This window comes from Pleurodeles waltl, chromosome 8 (genome assembly GCF_031143425.1).
Source record: "Pleurodeles waltl isolate 20211129_DDA chromosome 8, aPleWal1.hap1.20221129, whole genome shotgun sequence".
NCBI lineage: Eukaryota > Metazoa > Chordata > Amphibia > Caudata > Salamandridae > Pleurodeles > Pleurodeles waltl.
Genome location: NC_090447.1, coordinates 1529858810 through 1529884475, shown reverse-complemented (window position 1 = coordinate 1529884475; position 25666 = coordinate 1529858810). Strand labels below are relative to the sequence as shown.

The window sequence follows — 25666 nt, the reverse complement described above, 5'->3', positions numbered from 1 at the left end:
CCCAGACTCGTAACATGCTTTTTGGGAGGAGGGAACTCACTAAGTGCCGAAGGACAGGTGCGAGAAATGCCAGGCTTTGGTTCAGGGCCCAGTATCATGACTTCCGTCTTCTCCTCATTTAGTTGCAATTTACTGAGTCATCCAGCTTGAGACCGCTTGCATACAAGCAAGGAAAGCGGCTCCTTCTGAGGTCTCATTAGCAGAAAAGGAAACCACCAGTTGGGTGTCATCAGCATAGGTCACTAATGCTAACCCAAATGATTCCACCAAAGAGGCCAAGGGAGCCACATAAATGTTAAACAGTGTCGGACTAAGGGCAGAGCCCTGAGGTACACCACACATGCACTGTAGTTTGTTTGATAGGAACGATCGATCTAGGGCCTGTCCTGTAGGAAGGAAGTAAACCAGGCAAGTGTCTGTTCCTTAATTCCGAGCTCCCTCATTCTCTGGATCAATACCTGGTGGTCTACTGTGTCAAAAGCTGCGCTCAAGTCCTGCATAATAATCACTGTGGTGAGACCCTTTTTCTAGCCTCTTCCGTAACTGCAATTAATGCAGTTTCCGTGCTGTGACCAGTTGTAAAACCCATCTGAGTGGGATGGAGCACCCTATTCTCTTCTAAAAAGGTAGAAAGTTGTCAATTGATGTATTTATTCAGAATTTTATCGGGGTGGGCAAAAGGGAAATGGGTCTAAAATTCTTCAACACTGTTGGGTCAAGAGAAGGTTTTTTTAATAGCGTTTTCACTATAGCATGCTTCCAAGAGCTATGTACTACTCCTTTGGAAAGAGAATCATTAAGCAAATGTGTCGACATCGGAACAATAACTTCCGCCCCCCTGCACAAATATGCGAGGAGGATCTTTATTAGTTTTTAACTGCTAGTCCAGTTGATATTCCTGGAGCTGCAAATACCCAGGTATCTCCCTTATTATATACTGATGATGCTGTCTTGCTAGCCCAGACCCCAAACACTGTGTGAGTCTCTGGGCCAATCCCCAGGCGCAGCTATGTAGAAATGTTATTGGACTGTTAATAGATCTAGAGAGAGGGTGAGCCATCCCCTTTCTGAGTTGTATTTCGGGAACATTTCAGTTGTTGGGTTTGTTTAGCCTATTCATGCATCCCAAGGGTATTAAGGTAAACGATAAACTTAATGAAAATCGCCTCTTTTGGGAGTATTGTGTGGAGAGAAGGTTAAAATCTGAGTTGGCGAAAAGTGCAGTGTTGGCCTTTAGCCAACACAGAGCCTGTCTTGTATCTCTCGTTGGAATTTAGAATGAGAGACATCCCTTCTCTTTTGTCTCAGAGCTGACACTGTTTGGCTGCTCTTGAGACTTGGGTGCCAACTAGGTATTTTGGGAGTGCCTGGTCTGATTTGTCCTTGTGATGGTGCCTCTGCAAAGTCTCTCATGCACTATTTGTTTTTCTGTGCGTATGACAGCCACCCATGTAGACTTTTTCTTAAACTCACTGGGACATAGTAGATGTAGAGAAGCCCTGTTTCACCTGCAATTATTGATTACTCCTGATTATTTGTTTTAAAGTGTAATATTTTCTAAGAGCTGCAGTACGTGCGTGGAAAACAATGGCGGGATGTGTACTACAGGGGTAGTAAGTGCTATATAAATTCAATTACTTTGCAACCTCGTATTTTAAACTAGTCTATATTGTAAGGAAATGCCTCCTTGGCATGGTTGCCCCCTGACTTTTTGCCTTTGCTGATGCTATGTTTACAATTGAAAGTGTGCTGAGGCCTGCTAACCAGGCCCCAGCACCAGTGTTCTTTCCCTAACCTGTACTTTTGTATCCACAATTGGCAGACCCTGGCATCCAGATAAGTCCCTTGTAACTGGTACTTCTAGTACCAAGGGCCCTGATGCCAAGGAAGGTCTCTAAGGGCTGCAGCATGTCTTATGCCACCCTGGAGACCTCTCACTCAGCACAGACACCCTGCTTGCCAGCTTGTGTGTGCTAGTGAGGACAAAACGAGTAAGTCGACATGGCACTCCCCTCAGGGTGCCATGCCAGCCTCTCACTGCCTATGCAGTATAGGTAAGACACCCCTCTAGCAGGCCTTACAGCCCTAAGGCAGGGTGCACTATACCATAGGTGAGGGTACCAGTGCATGAGCACTGTACCCCTACAGTGTCTAAGCAAAACCTTAGACATTGTAAGTGCAGGGTAGCCATAAGAGTATATGGTCTGGGAGTCTGTTTTACACGAACTCCACAGCACCATAATGGCTACACTGAAAACTGGGACGTTTGGTATCAAACTTCTCAGCACAATAAATGCACACTGATGCCAGTGTACATTTTATTGCAAAATACACCCCAGAGGGCACCTTAGAGGTGCCCCCTGAAACTTAACCGACTATCTGTGTAGGCTGACTAGTTCCAGCAGCCTGCCACACTAGAGACATGTTGCTGGCCCCATGGGGAGAGTGCCTTTGTCACTCTGAGGCCAGTAACAAAGCCTGCACTGGGTGGAGATGCTAACACCTCCCCCAGGCAGGAGCTGTAACACCTGGCGGTGAGCCTCAAAGGCTCACCCCTTTGTCACAGCACCGCAGGACACTCCAGCTAGTGGAGTTGCCCGCCCCCTCCGGCCCGGCCCCCACTTTTGGCGGCAAGGCCGGAGAAAATAATGAGAATAACAAGGAGGCGTCACTGGCCAGTCAGGACAGCCCCTAAGGTGTCCTGAGCTGAGGTGACTCTAACTTTTAGAAATCCTCCATCTTGCAGATGGAGGATTCCCCCAATAGGGTTAGGATTGTGACCCCCTCCCCTTGGGAGGAGGCACAAAGAGGGTGTACCCACCCTCAGGGCTAGTAGCCATTGGCTACTAACCCCCCAGACCTAAACACGCCCTTAAATTTAGTATTTAAGGGCTACCCTGAACCCTAGAAAATTAGATTCCTGCAACAACAAGAAGAAGGACTGCCTAGCTGAAAACCCCTGCAGAGGAAGACCAGACGACAACAACTGCCTTGGCTCCAGAAACTCACCGGCCTGTCTCCTGCCTTCCAAAGAACTCTGCTCCAGCGACGCCTTCCAAAGGGACCAGCGACCTCTGCATCCTCTGAGGACTGCCCTGCTTCGACGGCGACAAGAAACTCCAGAGGACAGCGGACCTGCTCCAAAAAGACTGCAACTTTGTTTCAAGAAGCAGCCTTAAAGAACCCTGCAACTCCCCGCAAGAAGCGTGAGACTTGCAACACTGCACCCGGCGACCCAGACTCGGCTGGTGGAGAACCAACACCTCAGGGAGGACCCCCGGACTACTCTACGACTGTGAGTACCAAAACCTGTCCCCCCTGAGCCCCCACAGCGCCGCCTGCAGAGGGAATCCCGAGGCTTCCCCTGACCGCGGCTCTCTGAAACCTAAGTCCCGACACCTGGAAAAGACCCTGCACCCGCAGCCCCCAGGAGTCCCTCTCCCTTGCCCAAGTGGAGGTTTCCCCGAGGAAGCCCCCCTTGCCTGCCTGCAGCGCTGAAGAGATCCCTTGATCTCTCATTGACTTCCATTGCGAACCCGACGCTTGTTCTAACACTGCACCCGGCCGCCCCTGCGCCGCTGAGGGTGAAATTTCTGTGTGGGCTTGTGTCCCCCCTGGTCTGCCCTCCGAAGACGCGGGTACTTACCTGCTGGCAGACTGGAACCGGGGCACCCCCTTCTCTCCATTCTAGCCTATGCGTTTTAAGCACCACTTTGAACTCTGCACCTGACCGGCCCTGAGCTGCTGGTGTGGTAACTTTGGGGTTGCTCTGAACCCCCAACGGTGGGCTACCTTGGACCAAGAACTGAACCCTGTAAGTGTCTTACTTACCTGGTAAAACTAACAAAAACTTACCTCCCCAGGAACTGTGAAAATTGCACTAAGTGTCCACTTTTAAAGTAGCTATTTGTGAATAACTTGAAAAGTATACATGCAATTGAAATGATTCAAAGTTCCTAATGTACTTACCTGCAATACCTTTCAAACAAGATATTACATGTTAAATTTGAACCTGTGGTTCTTAAAATAAACTAAGAAAATATATTTTTCTATAACAAAACCTATTGGCTGGATTTGTCTCGGAGTGTGTGTACCTCATTTATTGTCTATGTGTATGTACAACAAATGCTTAACACTACTCCTTGGATAAGCCTACTGCTCGACCACACTACCACAAAATAGAGCATTAGTATTATCTATTTTTACCACTATTTTACCTCTAAGGGGAACCCTTGGACTCTGTGCATGCTATTCCTTACTTTGAAATAGCACATACAGAGCCAACTTCCTACATTGGTGGATCAGCGGTGGGGTACAAGACTTTGCATTTGCTGGACTACTCAGCCAATACCTGATCACACAACAAATTCCAAAATTGTCATTAGAAATTGATTTTTGCAATTTGAAAAGTTTTCTAAATTCTTTAAAGTCCTGCTAGGGCCTTGTGTTAGTCCCTGTTAGCATTTCTTTTAGAGTTTAAAAGTTTGGTAAAAGTTTGAATTAGATTCTAGAACCAGTTTTAGTTTCTTAAAAAGTATTCCAACTTTTAGAAGCAAAATGTCTAGCACAGATGTGAATGTGGTGGAACTCGACACCACACCTTACCTCCATCTACAGATGAGAGAGCTAAGGTCACTCTGTAAACTAAAGAAAATAGCAATGGGCCCCAAACCTACCAAAGTACAGCTCCAGGAGCTTTTGGCAGAGTTTGAAAAGGCCAACCCCTCTGAGGATGGCAACTCAGAGGATGAAGATAGTGACTTGGAGGGAAATTCCCCCCCTCCAGTCCTACTTAGGGAGAGCAGGGCTTCTCAAGCCCTGACTCCACAAATAATAGTCAGAGATGCAGGTTCCCTCACAGGAGGGACCAACAACTCTGAAATCACTGAGGATAACTCCAGTGAAGAGGACATCCAGTTAGCCAGGATGGCCAAAAGATTGGCTTTGGAAAGACAGATCCTAGCCATAGAGAGGGAAAGACAAGAGATGGGCCTAGGACCCATCAATGGTGGCAGCAACATAAATAGGGTCAGAGATTCTCCTGACATGTTGAAAATCCCTAAAGGGATTGTAACTAAATATGAAGATGGTGATGACATCACCAAATGGTTCACAGCTTTTGAGAGGGCTTGTGTAACCAGAAAAGTGAACAAATCTCACTGGGGTGCTCTCCTTTGGGAAATGTTCACAGGAAAGTGTAGGGATAGACTCCTCACACTCTCTGGAAAAGATGCAGAATCTTATGACCTCATGAAGGGTACCCTGATTGAGGGCTTTGGATTCTCCACTGAGGAGTATAGGATTAGATTCAGGGGGGCTCAAAAAACCTCGAGCCAGACCTGGGTTGACTTTGTAGACTACTCAGTAAAAACACTAGATGGTTGGATTCAAGGCAGTGGTGTAAGTAATTATGATGGGCTGTACAATTTATTTGTGAAAGAACACCTGTTAAGTAATTGTTTCAATGATAAACTGCATCAGCATCTGGTAGACCTAGGACCAATTTCTCCCCAAGAATTGGGAAAGAAGGCGGACCATTGGGTCAAGACTAGGGTGTCCAAAACTTCCACAGGGGGTGACCAAAAGAAAGGGGTCACAAAACCTCCCCAGGGGAAAGGTGGTGAGACAGCCAAAAATAAAAATAGTAAAGAGTCTTCTACAGGCCCCCAAAAACCTGCACAGGAGGGTGGGCCCAGAGCCTCTTCACAAAACAATCCTGGGTACAAGGGTAAAAACTTTGATCCCAAAAAGGCCTGGTGTCGTAGCTGTAATCAGCCTGGACACCAAACTGGAGACAAGGCCTGTCCCAAGAAAGGTTCCACTCCAAACTCCAATCCAGGTAACACTGGAATGGCTAGTCTCCAAGTGGGATCAACAGTGTGCCCAGAGCAAATCAGGGTCCACACTGAAGCTACTCTAGTCTCTGAGGGTGGGGTGGATTTAGCCACACTAGCTGCCTGGCCGCCTAACATGCAAAAATACAGGCAGCAGCTCTTTATTAATGGGACAAGTGTAGAGGGCCTGAGGGATACAGGTGCCAGTGTCACCATGGTGACAGAGAAACTGGTTTCCCCTGGCCAATACCGGACTGGAAAAACCTATACAGTCACCAATGCTGACAATCAGACTAAAGCACATCCCATGGCAATGGTAACTTTAGAATGGGGAGGGGTCAATGGCCTGAAACAGGTGGTGGTCTCCTCAAACATCCCAGTAGACTGTCTGCTTGGAAATGACCTGGAGTCCTCAGCATGGGCTGAGGTAGAACTAAAAACCCATGCAGCCATGCTGGGTATCCCTGAACTGGTGTGTGTAAAAACAAGAGCACAATGCAAGGCACAGGGTGAAAAAGTAGAGCTGGAGTCTGGAAAAATGGCCCAGCCTACCAAGAGAAAAGGAAAGTCAGTTGGGAAACCAACTGCAACACAGTCAGAAAAAGAGAACCTCTCTTCTCAGGAAGAAGTTCTGCCCTCTGAGGGAACTTAGCCTTTGGAGCTTGAACCTTATCAGGTTGAGCTCTTAGGCCCAGGGGGACCCTCAAGGGAGGAGCTGTGTAAGGGACAAGAAACCTGTCCCTCTCTTGAAGGCCTTAGGCAGCAAGCTGCTGAAGAGTCCAAGGGCAAGAAAAATGGAACACACAGGGTCTATTGGGAAGATGGACTCCTGTACACTGAGGCCAGAGACCCCAAACCTGGTGCCACTAGGAGAGTGGTAGTGCCTCAGTCGTTCAGAGAGTTTATTCTGACCTTAGCCCATGATATTCCCCTTGCTGGGCATTTGGGACAAACCAAGACGTGGGAGAGGTTAGTCAACCACTTCTACTGGCCCAATATGTCCCAGAAGGTTAAGGAGTTTTGCCTCTCCTGCCCCACCTGTCAATCCAGTGGTAAGACAGGTGGGCACCCAAAGGCCCCCCTCATTCCACTTCCAGTGGTGGGGGTCCCCTTTGAAAGAGTGGGTGTGGACATAGTTGGTCCACTAGAACCTCCCACAGCCTCAGGAAATATGTACATCCTAGTAGTAGTGGATCATGCTACTAGGTATCCTGAAGCTATTCCCCTTAGGTCGACTACTGCCCCTGCAGTAGCCAAGGCCCTCATTGGTATCTTTACCAGAGTGGGTTTCCCTAAGGAGGTGGTGTCTGACAGAGGTACCAACTTCATGTCAGCATACCTAAAACACATGTGGAATGAGTGTGGGGTGACTTACAAATTCACTACACCATACCATCCACAAACTAATGGCTTAGTTGAGAGATTCAACAAGACATTAAAAGGCATGATCATGGGGCTCCCAGAAAAGCTCAAAAGGAGATGGGATGTCCTTTTGCCATGTCTGCTTTTCGCTTTAGAGAGGTGCCACAGAAGGGAGTAGGATTCTCACCCTTTGAACTTCTGTTTGGCCACCCTGTAAGGGGACCACTTGCTCTTGTTAAAGAAGGCTGGGAGAGACCTCTTCATGAGCCTAAACAGGACATAGTGGACTATGTACTTGGCCTTCGCTCTAGAATGGCAGAGTACATGGAAAAGGCAAGCAAAAACCTTGAGGCCAGCCAACAGCTCCAGAAGTTTTGGTATGACCAAAAGACTGCAATGGTTGAGTTCCAACCAGGGCAGAAAGTCTGGGTTCTGGAGCCTGTGGCTCCCAGGGCACTTCAGGACAAATGGAGTGGCCCTTACCCAGTGCTAGAAAGGAAGAGTCAGGTCACCTACCTGGTGGACCTGGGCACAAGCAGGAGCCCCAAGAGGGTGATCCATGTGAACCGCCTTAAGCTCTTCCATGACAGGGCTGATGTAAATCTGTTGATGGTAACAGATGAGGATCAGGAGGCAGAGAGTGAACCTCTCCCTGATCTTCTGTCATCAGACCCAAAAGATGGCTCAGTAGATGGAGTGATCTACTCAGACACCCTCTCTGGCCAACAGCAAGCTGATTGTAGGAGAGTCCTACAACAGTTTCCTGAACTCTTCTCCCTAACCCCTGGTCAGACCCACCTGTGTACCCATGATGTGGACACAGGAGACAGCATGCCTGTCAAAAACAAAAATTTTAGACAGTCTGACCATGTTAAGGAAAGCATCAAGGTGGAAGTCCACAAGATGCTGGAATTGGGAGTAATTGAGCGCTCTGACAGCCCCTGGGCTAGCCCAGTGGTCTTAGTCCCCAAACCTCACACCAAAGATGGAAAGAAAGAGATGAGGTTTTGTGTGGACTACAGAGGGCTCAACTCTGTCACCAAGACAGACGCCCATCCAATTCCTAGAGCTGATGAGCTCATAGACCAATTAGGTGCTGCCAAATTCTTAAGTACCTTTGACTTGACAGCAGGGTACTGGCAAATAAAAATGGCACCTGGAGCAAAAGAGAAAACAGCATTCTCCACACCTGATGGGCATTATCAGTTTACTGTTATGCCCTTTGGTTTAAAGAATGCCCCTGCCACCTTCCAAAGGTTGGTGAATCAAGTCCTTGCTGGCTTGGAGTCCTTTAGCACAGCTTATCTTGATGATATTGCTGTCTTTAGCTCCACCTGGCAGGATCACCTGGTCCACCTGAAGAAGGTTTTGAAGGCTCTGCAATCTGCAGGCCTCTCTATCAAGGCATCCAAATGCCAGATAGGGCAGGGAACTGTGGTTTACTTGGGCCACCTTGTAGGTGGAGGCCAAGTTCAGCCACTCCAACCCAAGATCCAGACTATTCTGGACTGGGTAGCTCCAAAAACCCAGACTCAAGTCAGGGCATTCCTTGGCTTGACTGGGTATTACAGGAGGTTTGTGAAGGGATATGGATCCATTGTGACAGCCCTCACTGAACTCACCTCCAAGAAAATGCCCAAGAAAGTGAACTGGACTGTGGAATGCCAACAGGCCTTTGACACCCTGAAACAAGCAATGTGCTCAGCACCAGTTCTAAAAGCTCCAGATTATTCTAAGCAGTTCATTGTGCAGACAGATGCCTCTGAACATGGGATAGGGGCAGTTTTGTCCCAAACAAATGATGATGGCCTTGACCAGCCTGTTGCTTTCATTAGCAGGAGGTTACTCCCCAGGGAGCAGCGTTGGAGTGCCATTGAGAGGGAGGCCTTTGCTGTGGTTTGGTCCCTGAAGAAGCTGAGACCATACCTCTTCGGGACTCACTTCCTAGTTCAAACTGACCACAGACCTCTCAAATGGCTGATGCAAATGAAAGGTGAAAATCCTAAACTGTTGAGGTGGTCCATCTCCCTACAGGGAATGGACTTTATAGTGGAACACAGACCTGGGACTGCCCATGCCAATGCAGATGGCCTTTCCAGGTTCTTCCACTTAGAAAATGAAGACTCTCTTGGGAAAGGTTAGTCTCATCCTCTTTCGTTTGGGGGGGGGGTTGTGTAAGGAAATGCCTCGTTGGCATGGTTGCCCCCTGACTTTTTGCCTTTGCTGATGCTATGTTTACAATTGAAAGTGTGCTGAGGCCTGCTAACCAGGCCCCAGCACCAGTGTTCTTTCCCTAACCTGTACTTTTGTATCCACAATTGGCAGACCCTGGCATCCAGATAAGTCCCTTGTAACTGGTACTTCTAGTACCAAGGGCCCTGATGCCAAGGAAGGTCTCTAAGGGCTGCAGCATGTCTTATGCCACCCTGGAGACCTCTCAATCAGCACAGAGACACTGCTTGCCAGCCTGTGTGTGCTAGTGAGGACAAAACGAGTAAGTCGACATGGCACTCCCCTCAGGGTGCCATGCCAGCCTCTCACTGCCTATGCAGTATAGGTAAGACACCCCTCTAGCAGGCCTTACAGCCCTAAGGCAGGGTGCACTATACCATAGGTGAGGGTACCAGTGCATGAGCACTGTACCCCTACAGTGTCTAAGCAAAACCTTGGACATTGTAAGTGCAGGGTAGCCATAAGAGTATATGGTCTGGGAGTCTGTTTTACACGAACTCCACAGCACCATAATGGCTACACTGAAAACTGGGAAGTTTGGTATCAAACTTCTCAGCACAATAAATGCACACTGTAAGGAAATGCCTCCTTGGCATGGTTGCCCCCTGACTTTTTGCCTTTGCTGATGCTATGTTTACAATTGAGTGTGCTGAGGCCTGCTAACCAGGCCCCAGCACCAGTGTTCTTTCCCTAACCTGTACTTTTGTATCCACAATTGGCAGACCCTGGCATCCAGATAAGTCCCTTGTAACTGGTACTTCTAGTACCAAGGGCCCTGATGCCAAGGAAGGTCTCTAAGGGCTGCAGCATGTCTTATGCCACCCTGGAGACCTCTCACTCAGCACAGACACCCTGCTTGCCAGCTTGTGTGTGCTAGTGAGAACAAAACAAGTAAGTCGACATGGCACTCCCCTCAGGGTGCCATGCCAGCCTCTCACTGCCTATGCAGTATAGGTAAGACACCCCTCTAGCAGGCCTTACAGCCCTAAGGCAGGGTGCACTATACCATAGGTGAGGGTACCAGTGCATGAGCACTGTACCCCTACAGTGTCTAAGCAAAACCTTAGACATTGTAAGTGCAGGGCAGCCATAAGAGTATATGGTCTGGGAGTCTGTTTTACACGAACTCCACAGCACCATAATGGCTACACTGAAAACTGGGAAGTTTGGTATCAAACTTCTCAGCACAATAAATGCACACTGATGCCAGTGTACATTTTATTGCAAAATACACCCCAGAGGGCACCTTAGAGGTGCCCCCTGAAACTTAACCGACTATCTGTGTAGGCTGACTAGTTCCAGCAGCCTGCCACACTAGAGACATGTTGCTGGCCCCATGGGGAGAGTGCCTTTGTCACTCTGAGGCCAGTAACAAAGCCTGCACTGGGTGGAGATGCTAACACCTCCCCCAGGCAGGAGCTGTAACACCTGGCGGTGAGCCTCAAAGGCTCACCCCTTTGTCACAGCACCGCAGGACACTCCAGCTAGTGGAGTTGCCCGCCCCCTCCGGCCCGGCCCCCACTTTTGGCGGCAAGGCCGGAGAAAATAATGAGAATAACAAGGAGGAGTCACTGGCCAGTCAGGACAGCCCCTAAGGTGTCCTGAGCTGAGGTGACTCTAACTTTTAGAAATCCTCCATCTTGCAGATGGAGGATTCCCCCAATAGGGTTAGGATTGTGACCCCCTCCCCTTGGGAGGAGGCACAAAGAGGGTGTACCCACCCTCAGGGCTAGTAGCCATTGGCTACTAACCCCCCAGACCTAAACACGCCCTTAAATTTAGTATTTAAGGGCTACCCTGAACCCTAGAAAATTAGATTCCTGCAACAACAAGAAGGACTGCCTAGCTGAAAACCCCTGCAGAGGAAGACCAGAAGACAACAACTGCCTTGGCTCCAGAAACTCACCGGCCTGTCTCCTGCCTTCCAAAGAACTCTGCTCCAGCGACGCCTTCCAAAGGGACCAGCGACCTCTGCATCCTCTGAGGACTGCCCTGCTTCGACGACGACAAGAAACTCCCGAGGACAGCGGACCTGCTCCAAAAAAACTGCAACTTTGTTTCAAGAAGCAGCCTTAAAGATCCCTGCAACTCCCCGCAAGAAGCGTGAGACTTGCAACACTGCACCCGGCGACCCCGACTCGGCTGGTGGAGAACAAACACCTCAGGGAGGACCCCCGGACTACTCTACGACTGTGAGTACCAAAACCTGTCCCCCCTGAGCCCCCACAGCGCCGCCTGCAGAGGGAATCCCGAGGCTTCCCCTGACCGCGACTCTCTGAAACCTAAGTCCCGACACCTGGAAAAGACCCTGCACCCGCAGCCCCCAGGACCTGAAGGACCGGACTTTCACTGCAGAAGTGACCCCCAGGAGTCCCTCTCCCTTGCCCAAGTGGAGGTTTCCCCGAGGAAGCCCCCCTTGCCTGCCTGCAGCGCTGAAGAGATCCCTTGATCTCTCATTGACTTCCATTGCGAACCCGACGCTTGTTCTAACACTGCACCCGGCCGCCCCCGCGCCGCTGAGGGTGAAATTTATGTGTGGGCTTGTGTCCCCCCGGTGCCCTACAAAACCCCCCTGGTCTGCCCTCCGAAGACGCGGGTACTTACCTGCTGGCAGACTGGAACCGGGGCACCCCCTTCTCTCCATTGAAACCTATGCGTTTTGGGCACCACTTTGAACTCTGCACCTGACCGGCCCTGAGCTGCTGGTGTGGTAACTTTGGGGTTGCTCTGAACCCCCAACGGTGGGCTACCTTGGACCAAGAACTGAACCCTGTAAGTGTCTTACTTACCTGGTAAAACTAACAAAAACTTACCTCCCCCAGGAACTGTGAAAATTGCACTGTGTCCACATTTAAAGTAGCTATTTGTGAATAACTTGAAAAGTATACATGCAATTGAAATGATTCAAAGTTCCTAATGTACTTACCTGCAATACCTTTCAAACAAGATATTACATGTTAAATTTGAACCTGTGGTTCTTAAAATAAACTAAGAAAATATATTTTTCTATAACAAAACCTATTGGCTGGATTTGTCTCGGAGTGTGTGTACCTCATTTATTGTCTATGTGTATGTACAACAAATGCTTAACACTACTCCTTGGATAAGCCTACTGCTCGACCACACTACCACAAAATAGAGCATTAGTATTATCTATTTTTACCACTATTTTACCTCTAAGGGGAACCCTTGGACTCTGTGCATGCTATTCCTTACTTTGAAATAGCACATACAGAGCCAACTTCCTACTTATATCATGCTGCTGGGTGTCTTTTAGGTATTTTTAATTGTCTTGTTTTACAGTTTATTCATATCTTATTATGCACTGGGCACTTTATATGAGTGTCACCAAGTGTCCAGAGTCATCCTGGGTGTATTAGAAAGCATTGGGGAACTTTTCCGTTATATGCACAGTTACTTTATGGGTGACCTCGTGTTTTTAATCTTGTGTGTTATTAATTTTCGTAAACATGATGTTTTGTATTGCTCCGTGTCGTTCATGGTTGCTCTAGGCAGATTAAAAATTTAGAAAATTTAAAAAAAGTTGACTTGAGAAAGCATGTCTTTTGAGGAGAAGAGTTTAAGGTCTGTTTTGAAGATCATGAAGGTGGTGGTGCGAACTCTAGTTGTATAACCTGACAAAGATTGAGCCATAATTCTTTCCCTTTTAAACGGGGGTTCAAGCTGGTCTAGTGGGGGGTGGAAGTGTAGGTGGCTTTGAGTGATACAAGCAGTCTTGAAAGTGGTCCTATCTTCCTTGCCTGATCCAGTGATAATGGGCCCAGCCTTGTCCTCCCTCTATAGCCACCATCTGAGATTAAGCTGCCTCCTCCGTTGCCAGTAAGCCCCCTTTCTTGTTGGTGTATCTTAACTTGGGTATGCTCTGTCTTACTAGATTGCAGCTGATTGTGTCTTTATTATTTGGCGCTGGCCTCTGCAAGCATTTTTGTTTGTTTCCTATAAGGGTCAGTGTTCTGCCAATCATGTAATATCTAGGACATGGTCTCTTGTAGGTGTGTATTCATTTATGTTTTAGTAATTGTGACGAACCGGGAGATTGACCCTTCCATGTGCTCATTTTGTGTGACTGATAATGTCTGGTATCCCTGAACCACTCACCTTCTTCTCCCACTTCTGAAGCTATTAAGTTATTAATAAACCCACCCCTCCATCTGTCCCCCCTCAACTCCCCCCCCCCCCCCCCCACTAAAAAAAATTTGCCTGTTGTGCACCAGCTAGATGTTCCCAAGGACTGGGGATACCCTGGTCTCTGACCTCTCCAAGCCTTGTCTTAGGAATTTCCTGCCATCCAGAGCTGCTCCAACTCTTTCTTACCTTGTGCTATGGCTTCCGTGTTCAGTTTAGAAATGTGCTTCCTTGACACTTTCCTCCACTTCTGTTGCATAGGTTGTTTTATATCTGTTCTCTGGCCCTCATCTGGTCTGTCAGACATGATATGTCCACCACTCTGGACTTTTCGTGCTTCTGTCAATTACTTTGTGTAGTACTGCTGTGTTTGCCAAGTAAATTTTAAATTTGAAGTGGTGGACCAACCAACTGCAAATCTTGTGTTTTCCCTGGAAGTCCCTAAACCTATAAATAAAGTTAGAACAGCATTAGTATATGAACATAAATATTACCTTAACTGCAGTCAATTCCGTTTCCTGCTCCATAATGTGGTACTTTAAACTGGCAGCCAGAGGGTTTGTGCTGCAGGGGTTTGGGCCTACTTGTCCCAAGGACAAAATAGGACACGAAGACTTGTTGTTCTTGACCCCAGACAATGTCCTGGGAGTCGGGCTATAGGAATTCCACATCCTTGAGGGTACCTTACAGCCATACTTCTGCCTTTCTTGAAACTAAGCATGTATATGCATTGCAGGTCTCTAACCCAGTGGTTTTGTAGTTCAACAGTGGTCATTAATCAGGCAGGGTCCTGGGGTATTTTTTTCTGAAGTCAATGTAAGGACCCTTCCTCATAGGCCTTCAGTTTGTGCTATTACAGTATTTGCTCCGATCGTGCTATTTCACCCCTTCATCCTTTTCTGTGTGAGGGGAGAGTGTGTGTGTGTTTTGCCCTACTCTCTTTCTGCCAGTCTGTTGCCTTATGTTACTCTGGTCCAGAGATCCCCAACTGTTTGCTCCCATGCCTGTGCTTTGGTATTTCCCTCAGTCTGTCCTTGGTCCCATAGTCTTGCTTGATTTTACTGTTCCATAGTTGACTCTGCTTTAGAGGCCAGTTTGAACTCTCAAGAGACTTGCCTTGGTTGACATTGTCCGCAGGCCTGTCCTTGCGGGATCCACTGATTCTTCTGGCATTACTCCACTCAGTCTGATCACCTCTTTTGTGCTTCTCGCCTCTCATGGACTCCTCATTGGCTCTCATGTTCCTGTTACCAGGGTCCTTGGCCCTCAGGGTACACAGCAGCCATCTTGTTGCTTTTAATAACAGTAAGCCCTCTTCTGTGCTGTCTCTCGCTCAGTGCAGGAAGATGTGAGTTGTGTGATAATTGTTGGGCACCATTAGTTGTTTCTTGGATTGAACTCTTATCGTTGAGGTAACCCTCCTCCCCTCACCTTTGAGCTAGGTTTTCACACGAAAGCGCACTTGCTTGTGACCCACTGCAAATAAGCACATATGGCCCACGCCCTTGTTTTTCCACTTATTTTTAATCCCGAAATTCAGTTTTGACATATCTTCTCCAGTTCTCTAAGTAGGTGAACTTCTCCACCAACTTTGATATTGCTGCTTGTTTGATAAGGCGTTTTTAAAGCTTCCCTTCCATAACTCTTGAGACCTCTTCCCTGATGAACACTTTATTTATTTGAAACAATTGTTTTATATTTTCTCAGTGGATGCTACACTCCATCCCAAAGCATCAAATAGGGGGCTGTTGTGATTGCTTACAGTCATCATGCAGTCTCCCTCATTGTCCCCTCACCAGCCTTTCCCTTCTTTTTTTGCAAGTTCCAAATTGACATTCTTGTACTCTGTCTTCAAAAGGATCCACTGCGTGTATCCCCAACGCTTGGATCTGACTTAGTATCTGCCTGACTTCTCGGCTTGATCTTTTAGCTGCTTTTCAAGGTTGCTGCAGCGACTCAGAACCTTTCAATTTACTCTTGCCTATCCATGGCTGGTCTTTGTCTTCTGGTAGCAGGCACCAATCTCCTCTCGAATTCCTGGCCCTTTAAGCGCCTCACCCCAACCCGCTGGGAACAGTTCAGTCTGGTGCATCAGGCACATTGACATTACACCAGCCAAGGATGTGACGACCGATGTGGAGTTTGAGCTCCAAAAACAAAGGTGTTGGAAAAGCTGCACTGCACCAGAGCAATCTTCTGCTAATTGTCGCTTCTCTAGTTGCCACACTTTCATCTTCTAAGGTTGGCGTCTATAGCTCTTTCCTTGGCTATGGACATTCATCTGTCAGGGACCATTATTTCCCTGCCTGGTTTCCTTTAGCTGAGCATAAGCACAATCTTTTTTAATTTTCTTGTCTTAGCAGTGAAGCAGCAGAATAGTGTAATTCCATATTTTTTATTCACGTATGTACTTGCATAGAGGCGAGTGGCCGTCAGTATGAAGATTCAGGGTAGGAAAGCACCCTCCGTTGTCCATGTTTCCAGCTGTTGATGCCAGTACTTGATCTGTGGTGGGACACAAATTTCCATTGTTGTATGTGTTTGGTGTGGTATTCTGCATTTGATGCTGCTGTCTGCCCCCTAGATATACAGAACAACTGCATTTTGATAATTGTTTCCTGCGCTGCTTATACTTAAACTATTGCCCCATTTCCTTGACTATCAAATACTTTGTGGCCCTTGTGATTGCTTTCCTTTAGGTTTTATTTTTTTCTTGCTGTTTTTGCTTGAAGCCTTCTTTGTCCTTTCGTAATCAACATGCAGTGAATCTTCGAGGAAATAACTTGTGGCAGACACGCCTCCAGATTTTTGAGTTCTCGTTTTGTTACTACTTTCTCAATGTTTCATCCCTTATAATATTTCTTTAGCTAAATATAAGGACCACTTATTCTAACATTAAGCTTTTTTTATTGTCAGGTGGATTCAGTGAAGATGAATTGACCAAAATATGGAAAGGACTTTTCTATTGTATGTGGATGCAGGATAAACCGCTGCTGCAGGTGAGTTAAAGAAAAATGGCAGCTGGTTGCACACGCTTGTAATCCTGTACGTGGTGTGGTAGATGCTTCATGCTGGACTGGACCGCTTAAAGTTAATGATGCTCGTAGCCTTTTATTTTCTGTGAATGTTGATGTTGTTCTTTCTGACCCTGACAGGAGGACCTGGCAAATACAATTTCCCAGCTCATGCATGCCTTGATGAACACTGATGCGCGTAAGTTTTGCCCCATCAAGTGGAATTGTTTCAAACACTTCATATTTGTTTTCATGTTTAATCCTCTGGCTCCTTCCTTCCATCACATTGAAAGGCCTAGATCATTCTTCATGGGACCCACAATGTGCTTTTTAAAAATTGGATTTTATATTTACATTTTTTGTTTTATTTGGTTTAATGTCTTTATTGTGTAGAAATACTTTTGCTTGGGTTCTCTGATATTCTTAGCTGCTCTTTGCTCTCCGTTTACACTGATCCCAGGATCAGGGTGTGAGTTCGGCCGGCCACCAGTTGGAGTCCCGTGGCGAGGTGTTCTTGCTGAAGCTCTTGAATTGTCTTGTTGTTGTTGAGCCTGAAACTTGTGGCTTCCGTCCATTTAGCAACTTCGATCATGCAGGCAGTAAACTTGTTCGTTGTGTTGTGGGTTGTGTCATCTTCGTAAGAAGATGGTGTGTGTGGGTGACATTTGCTAAAACAATTCTATATGCGTTGAAGAGGGTGGGGCTGATCGTTGAACATTGAAGCACACCCCAAAACTTCCCAGGCAACAGCTCACATGATCAGCACATTTTTTAGGAACATTTTGTGCAGATTCGACAACCAGCGCCAAAGATAGGCAAGTGCAAAACAAAAAACGCTTTTTGTATAGAAACTAGGTCCTAACTATATAATGGCGGCCACCGCTAGGTAGAGTGTGTGTGTGTGTGTGTGTATAATATCTATATATAACATACTTTCCCATTTTTTTTTTTAACTATTAGTTTCAAGCTTCTATGCTTTCAAACTAGGGGTCAAACAGTTGACCTACTTAATGCTTCTCTTATTTCTGTCTTGAAGAACTCCTCTTTCTGAAGACGTTCTGGCAGACAATGAACCGGGAGTGGAACGGAATAGACAGACTGCGGCTGGATAAGTTTTATATGGTATTAAGAATTTCTGTTTCTACATGCATGAACCACCGATTTGGAAAACTCAGTGTGTCCAGGAAAAAATAGACTGCTGCAGCTCTGTGCAGCTCTGGGTTGCTTGTATATATTCTGGGTCACCTTCCAACCTGTCTAGGTTGTAGCAGAGCTATATTTAGGAATGTACCCCTTCTTGACATGATCACTCCCACTTTTTGCATGGTAACTGATGGAATTTTGATTGAAGGTGCACTGGGTTCCTCTTGTCCAGGTCCCCAGTGCCAGATCTTTCCCTAAAACTGCAATTGTTCCCCAGTTGGCTAGACCTTTGGCACTACTATAAGTCCATAGTACATGGTACCTATAGTACCTAGGGCATGGATACCAAAGATGGTCCCCAAGGGCTCCAGCATGTATTGTGCCACCATCCGGGACCCCTCACCTAGCGCATACAGACTACCGTTGCAGGCTGTGTCTCTTGGTGCGTCTAAAAGTAAAACCATGACATGGCATACAGCCTGTGTGCCATGTCCCCTAACACTGCGTGCAATATATGTAAGTCACCCCTACATCAGACTTTACAGACCGATGGCAGGATGCATTCTATTACATGTGAGGACATATCTGCAAGAGCAGACGTGCCCCTGCTATATCTTTGTCGATTCTGAGAAATAGTGGACACTAGTCAGTACGAGTTTCCCAGCTACATGATGGCATCAATGAAAACAGATGTTTGTTATCAAACATCTTGTATTAATAAATCCTCACTGGTGCCAGTGATGGATTTATTAATTCATGCACCCAGAGATATTTTAGAGATGTCCCCTGAAAAACCTACCATTAACCTGTATGCTGCCTGACTAGTTGTAACAAGCCTGCCACCACCAGGAAGCTCACAACCCACCCCACCCCATTAGGCACCTGGACAGGTGGGGAAATTAGTAGTCAAGAGAGGTGTACCCACCTCTTAGGTCAGACCCACCCCTAAGGTGAGATGCCTGATGTGGTCACAACTTTCAAAAGTCTGCCATCTTGGTGATGGTAGAACTAGGAACTCTGGAATAGGGTTATGCCCATTTCCCTCAGCACTTGGTCATACTGGGGGCGTTGTGACCCCAAGGGTAAGTAGTCTATCGGCTCTTACCTGGAAGCCCCTGCCACCACTTTTCATTTAGATAAACAGAAAGCACAAATGAAGACATTCTGATGAGTGGTAATGGTGCATCTCTGGGGTCCACTTTCTGCCTTTGTGATCACCTGTCTCGCTGGAGGGTCTTAATGGGTTGCAAGTAGGTCTGGTTGCCCTTCTGTCTTTTAATAAATCGACTTCTCCACCTCAAGGTTAACATGTTGTTTTTATTTTTCTCTAGCTATGCCGTCTCTTACTGCGGGAAGCCTTCCAAGTGCTGAAAAAGAACAAGTGGGAGGACAGGTCAGTTACTGCTGTCTAACTCTGTACTACTAGGAAGGATCTGAATTGGAAACCTTTGCATTAGTTGTTTTTCCTTCTTGGCCGAAAATCGCTTGGCAGTGAGGCTTTTACCCAAATAGAGCCTCTACACTTTAGAAGGAACATAAAAGCATCCTCTTTCCTTGGGGCAGTCAGGAATCTGCTCTGGCTGCAGGCATTATGGGCGAGATCTTGAATAGTCTCCCTTTCCAGTCCCCTGCTGACTCAGTGCGTTGGGCTGTGCTGCTCGCAGCAAGGTTTGTCCCCCATATAAATAGTATAATTCATACATAAAAAAGTATATTTAGAGGAGAGTTTAACTTCCCTCTGTTTAAAAAAAAAAAAAAAAAAAAAAAAAAAAAAAAGACATATTTCTGCTTTGCTCCTTTTATTACTAGTACCTGCTGTAAAATGGCTGGCTAAAAGACCTGCCCCTAAATAAGACAGTGTTGAAAAATCTTTTTTAAATGTTAAGTTCTGCCCAGTCCTTAAGGTTCCCTTTAAAAGGGCCCTGAATGGTTGATTCCAAGACCTTTCTCAATCCAGCCTATAAAGTTAGTGAAGTCTGAAGGGGCCTTCAGCAAGAATGTGATGGAAAGGACTAGACCTGCCCTTTTGTAAAACCTCGAAGAATGTCTTATTTGTCGGCTGATGTTTTCTGTCATTCAAAGTTTAGGCATCATGAAATATGTGGCCTTTTTTTTCTGTCTCATCAAAGATCTACTCAACGGTTCAGTTATAAGTTTGGCCACAGTACGTGTTTTTTTAAGATTCAAAGTATCTGCAACCACGTCTCATCGACCCTTGCATGGCAGCCCGGCAGACCCACTTGTTTAATGTTCCTTTAGATGCAGTTAGTCGACCCTGCCTGGTTTGTTCAGGCCCACCCATGGGTGGCTGATTTTGTTTTTAGCGTGTGCATGACCTCAATAAACCGGTTGACCATTCCACCCAACAGCAGGTTTTGCTGTTGGTGGGTGATATGAACCACCCATTATGCAATGTCTGGTGGTGATTGGTAAGGCTCCCACCACTCTGAAGATAAAGAGGTGTTCAGTGCCCTTTTAAAAATCTCTTCTTACGTTTTTCCAGCCTAGTTGAACCGTTCCTCGGCCTGCTGACAAAGGAGCTACTGCACAGTGAGAGCCAGTCGCCCAACGGGGTACGGTACCACCTCCTTGATGTCTACCTTGAAGAGCTTGCAAAAGTGGGTTCCGAGGAGGTGAGTGAAGCACTTCTTGTGCCTTATTTCTATAGTCATGATCTGTTGTTCACAAAGCCTCCTGTTTCTACATCTCCTTGTGAAACTGATCTACTTTAGTGCGCACACACAGACCCCATCACCCCCTTGAACCAGATTGTGCACTAATGACCATTAGAAGTGCTGCCAGCCACTTCCCTTGTATGTTGTCTTATTTCTTCCTCTGAGCTCCCTCAAAGTATATTTGCTTCCAGGCTCATTTTTTCTATAGGGTTCATATTGTTATTACTATTGTTGACAAATAAATCAAGTTCTCTCTGATACCCAAGGAGGAGCATCTTGTCGCTAAGGGATATGCTCACTATTGACATACAGGATTGTCGGATGACAGGCACATTCTTTCCCGGAAAAGTTGAAGTGATCCGACTGATGCAGGGAGTAAGCAATTCCATCATTTAGCAGAAAGGAAAGAACAAGATAGACCTGCCATCCTACTTCCCTTGATCATAGGTATGCATATATGGTCAGCCGAAAGAACAACTGTAGAAGGGCAGAGTGCAGCAACTCAAAATCTGAGATAAGTTTGTCTAGAATTATGGAATGCTCAGTGTTAAGCAAAGTGCGTTAAACACAGGTTGCTTTAAGATGCAAACCCAAAAGCAGCTCTTTGAACCAGAAATAAACAGACTAACAAGGGGGCAGGTTTAAAATGATTTGATCATCAGCATTTTTAACAACTTTCAAGTGGCAGGAAGACTTTCAGGGAGACACAGGTAGGGGAAGTGTTCATAGCCAGGGTTTGGTAAAGAGAGACTGTATAAGAGATTTTCAGGCACAGCCTGGCAGCAAAGGTACAACCTTCCAGAACTTTTTCAGTCCGGTTGAATGGTGAAGGCTAGGTCGCACTCAAAGTATATTCCTACACTCTTACCAGGGTAGATAAGGTGGGACTGTAGGAAGCTGGCCCGTTGTGTGGGTGGTGAGCAGCCAAGACCTGTCTAGAAGGCATGTGAAGTACTTGCAATACCACAGCAGTCGCACACTAACTCCTCACACAGTAAAGGAACGACACAGCGCTGCAGAAATAAGGTACTTTATTATAGGAACACCAAACTAGACAACCTTTGGTATACCTTTCTCTGGAGATATAAACACACAAAACTCATACTGGTGAGTACCCAGGAAAAGCATAAATTAGCAAGGGCCGTAAAGGGTTGTTAAACCATATACTGATACATGGAGTGCAAAGGTGTGTCTCCCACCAGAGTGTACGGAGTAGTTAGACAAGGGCTGGGGATGAGTGGAAGTGGTTGGAGAAATGCAGAAGCAGGACCAGGCCGGTTTAACCCAAAGCTGGATTCCAGGCAAAGAGGACCTGCAAAAGAAGGGGACAGTGTCCAGTCCACACAGGAGTGTCCAGGTGGGGCAGGAGGCAATGCCCACCTGTAAGGAAATGCCTCCTTGGCATGGTTGCCCCCTGACTTTTTGCCTTTGCTGATGCTATGTTTACAATTGAAAGTGTGCTGAGGCCTGCTAACCAGGCCCCAGCACCAGTGTTCTTTCCCTAACCTGTACTTTTGTATCCACAATTGGCAGACCCTGGCATCCAGATAAGTCCCTTGTAACTGGTACTTCTAGTACCAAGGGCCCTGATGCCAAGGAAGGTCTCTAAGGGCTGCAGCATGTCTTATGCCACCCTGGAGACCTCTCACTCAGCACAGACACACTGCTTGCCAGCTTGTGTGTGCTAGTGAGGACAAAACGAGTAAGTCGACATGGCACTCCCCTCAGGGTGCCATGCCAGCCTCTCACTGCCTATGCAGTATAGGTAAGCCACCCCTCTAGCAGGCCTTACAGCCCTAAGGCAGGGTGCACTATACCATAGGTGAGGGTACCAGTGCATGAGCATGGTACCCCTACAGTGTCTAAACAAAACCTTAGACATTGTAAGTGCAGGGTAGCCATAAGAGTATATGGTCTGGGAGTTTGTCAAGCACGAACTCCACAGCACCATAATGGCTACACTGAAAACTGGGAAGTTTGGTATCAAACTTCTCAGCACAATAAATGCACACTGATGCCAGTGTACATTTTATTGTAAAATACACCCCAGAGGGCACCTTAGAGGTGCCCCCTGAAACTTAACCGACTATCTGTGTAGGCTGACTAGTTTTAGCAGCCTGCCACAAACCGAGACATGTTGCTGGCCCCATGGGGAGAGTGCCTTTGTCACTCTGAGGCCAGTAACAAAGCCTGCACTGGGTGGAGATGCTAACACCTCCCCCAGGCAGGAATTATCACACCTGGCGGTGAGCCTCAAAGGCTCACCTCCTTTGTGCCAACCCAGCAGGACACTCCAGCTAGTGGAGTTGCCCGCCCCCTCCGGCCAGGCCCCACTTTTGGCGGCAAGGCCGGAGAAAATAATGAGGAAAACAAGGAGGAGTCACTGGCCAGTCAGGACAGCCCCTAAGGTGTCCTGAGCTGAGGTGACTCTGACTTTTAGAAATCCTCCATCTTGCAGATGGAGGATTCCCCCAATAGGGTTAGGATTGTGACCCCCTCCCCTTGGGAGGAGGCACAACGAGGGTGTACCCACCCTCAGGGCTAGTAGCCATTGGCTACTAACCCCCCAGACCTAAACACGCCCTTAAATTTAGTATTTAAGGGCTACCCTGAACCCTAGAAAATTAGATTCCTGCAACTACAAGAAGAAGGACTGCCTAGCTGAAAACCCCTGCAGCGGAAGACCAGAAGACGACAACTGCCTTGGCTCCAGAAACTCACCGGCCTGTCTCCTGCCTTCCAAAGATCCTGCTCCAGCGACGCCTTCCAAAGGGACCAGCGACCTCGACATCCTCTGAGGACTGCCCCTGCTTCGAAAAGACAAGAAACTCCCGAGGACAGCGGACCTGCTCCAAGAAAAGCTGCAACTTTGTTTCCAGCAGCTTTAAAGAACCCTGCAAGCTCCCCGCAAGAAGCGTGAGACTTGCAACACTGCACCCGGCGACCCCGACTCGGCTGGTGGAGAACCGACACCTCAGGAGGGACCCCAGGACTACTCTAAGACTGTGAGTACAAAAACCTGTCCCCCCTGAGCCCCCACAGCGCCGCCTGCAGAGGGAATCCCGAGGCTTCCCCTGACCGCGACTCTTTGAACCTAAAGTCCCGACGCCTGGGAGAGACCCTGCACCCGCAGCCCCCAGGACCTGAAGGACCGGACTTTCACTGGAGAAGTGACCCCCAGGAGTCCCTCTCCCTTGCCCAAGTGGAGGTTTCCCCGAGGAATCCCCCCCTTGCCTGCCTGCAGCGCTGAAGAGATCCCGAGATCTCTCATAGACTAACATTGCGAACCCGACGCCTGTTCCTACACTGCACCCGGCCGCCCCCGCGCTGCTGAGGGTGAAATTTCTGTGTGGACTTGTGTCCCCCCCGGTGCCCTACAAAACCCCCCTGGTCTGCCCTCCGAAAACGCGGGTACTTACCTGCAAGCAGACCGGAACCGGGGCACCCCCTTCTCTCCATTCTAGCCTATGTGTTTTGGGCACCACTTTGAACTCTGCACCTGACCGGCCCTGAGCTGCTGGTGTGGTGAACTTGGGGTTGCTCTGAACCCCCAACGGTGGGCTACCTTGGACCAAGAACTAAGCCCTGTAAGTGTCTTACTTACCTGGTTAACCTAACAAATACTTACCTCCCCTAGGAACTGTGAAAATTGCACTAAGTGTCCACTTTTAAAACAGCTATTTGCGAATAACTTGAAAAGTATACATGCAATTTTGATGATTTGAAGTTCCTAAAGTACTTACCTGCAATACCTTTCGAATGAGATATTACATGTAGAATTTGAACCTGTGGTTCCTAAAATAAACTAAGAAAAGATATTTTTCTATATAAAAACCTATTGGCTGGATTTGTCTCTGAGTGTGTGTACCTCATTTATTGTCTATGTGTATGTACAACAAATGCTTAACACTACTCCTTGGATAAGCCTACTGCTCGACCACACTACCACAAAATAGAGCATTAGTATTATCTCTTTTTACCACTATTTTACCTCTAAGGGGAACCCTTGGACTCTGTACATGCTATTCCTTACTTTGAAATAGCACATACAGAGCCAACTTCCTACATTGGTGGATCAGCGGTGGGGTACAAGACTTTGCATTTGCTGGACTACTCAGCCAATACCTGATCACACGACAAATTCCAAAATTGTCATTAGAAATTGATTTTTGCAATTTGAAAAGTTTTCTAAATTCTTAAAAGACCTGCTAGGGCCTTGTGTTAGATCCTGTTTAGCATTTCTTTTAGAGTTTAAAAGTTTGTAAAAGTTTGAATTAGATTCTAGAACCAGTTATAGATCCTTAAAAAGTATTCCAACTTTTAGAAACAAAATGTCTAGCACAGATGTGACTGTGGTGGAACTCGACACCACACCTTACCTCCATCTTAAGATGAGGGAGCTAAGGTCACTCTGTAAAATAAAGAAAATAACAATGGGCCCCAAACCTACCAAAATACAGCTCCAGGAGCTTTTGGCAGAGTTTGAAAAGGCCAACCCCTCTTAGGGTGGCAACTCAGAGGAAGAGGATAGTGACTTGGAGGACAATTCCCCCCTACCAATCCTATCTAGGGAGAACAGGGTCCCTCAAACCCTGACTCCAAAAATAATAGTCAGAGATGCTGGTTCCCTCACAGGAGAGACCAACACCTCTGAAATCACTGAGGATAGCCCCAGTGAAGAGGACATCCAGTTAGCCAGGATGGCCAAAAGATTGGCTTTGGAAAGACAGATCCTAGCCATAGAAAGGGAAAGACAAGAGATGGGCCTAGGACCCATCAATGGTGGCAGCAATATAAATAGGGTCAGAGATTCTCCTGACATGTTAAAAATCCCCAAAGGGATTGTGACAAAATATGAAGATGGTGATGACATCACCAAATGGTTCACAGCTTTTGAGAGGGCTTGTGTAACCAGAAAAGTGAACAGATCTCACTGGGGTGCTCTCCTTTGGGAAATGTTCACAGGAAAGTGTAGGGATAGACTCCTCACACTCTCTGGACAAGATGCAGAATCTTATGACCTCATGAAGGGTACCCTGATTGAGGGCTTTGGATTCTCCACTGAGGAGTACAGGATTAGGTTCAGGGGGGCTCAAAAATCCTCGAGCCAGACCTGGGTTGACTTTGTTGACTACTCAGTGAAAACACTAGATGGTTGGATTCAAGGCAGTGGTGTAAGTAATTATGATGGGCTGTACAATTTATTTGTGAAAGAACACCTGTTAAGTAATTGTTTCAATGATAAACTGCATCAGCATCT

At 47.1% G+C, this 25666-nt stretch overlaps 1 protein-coding gene across 1 annotated transcript in view; it reads left to right on the top strand.

Moving 5' to 3' along the window:
• Nucleotides 1-25666, top strand: part of RRP1B (ribosomal RNA processing 1B) — a 170608-nt gene that overhangs the window by 2899 nt on the left and 142043 nt on the right. The window contains exons 2-6 of the mRNA XM_069202945.1: nucleotides 16491-16573; nucleotides 16730-16787; nucleotides 17625-17710; nucleotides 19063-19124; nucleotides 20235-20364. Of these exons, the coding sequence (XP_069059046.1) occupies nucleotides 16491-16573; nucleotides 16730-16787; nucleotides 17625-17710; nucleotides 19063-19124; nucleotides 20235-20364 (419 nt within the window). The remainder of the gene's footprint in view (nucleotides 1-16490; nucleotides 16574-16729; nucleotides 16788-17624; nucleotides 17711-19062; nucleotides 19125-20234; nucleotides 20365-25666) is intronic.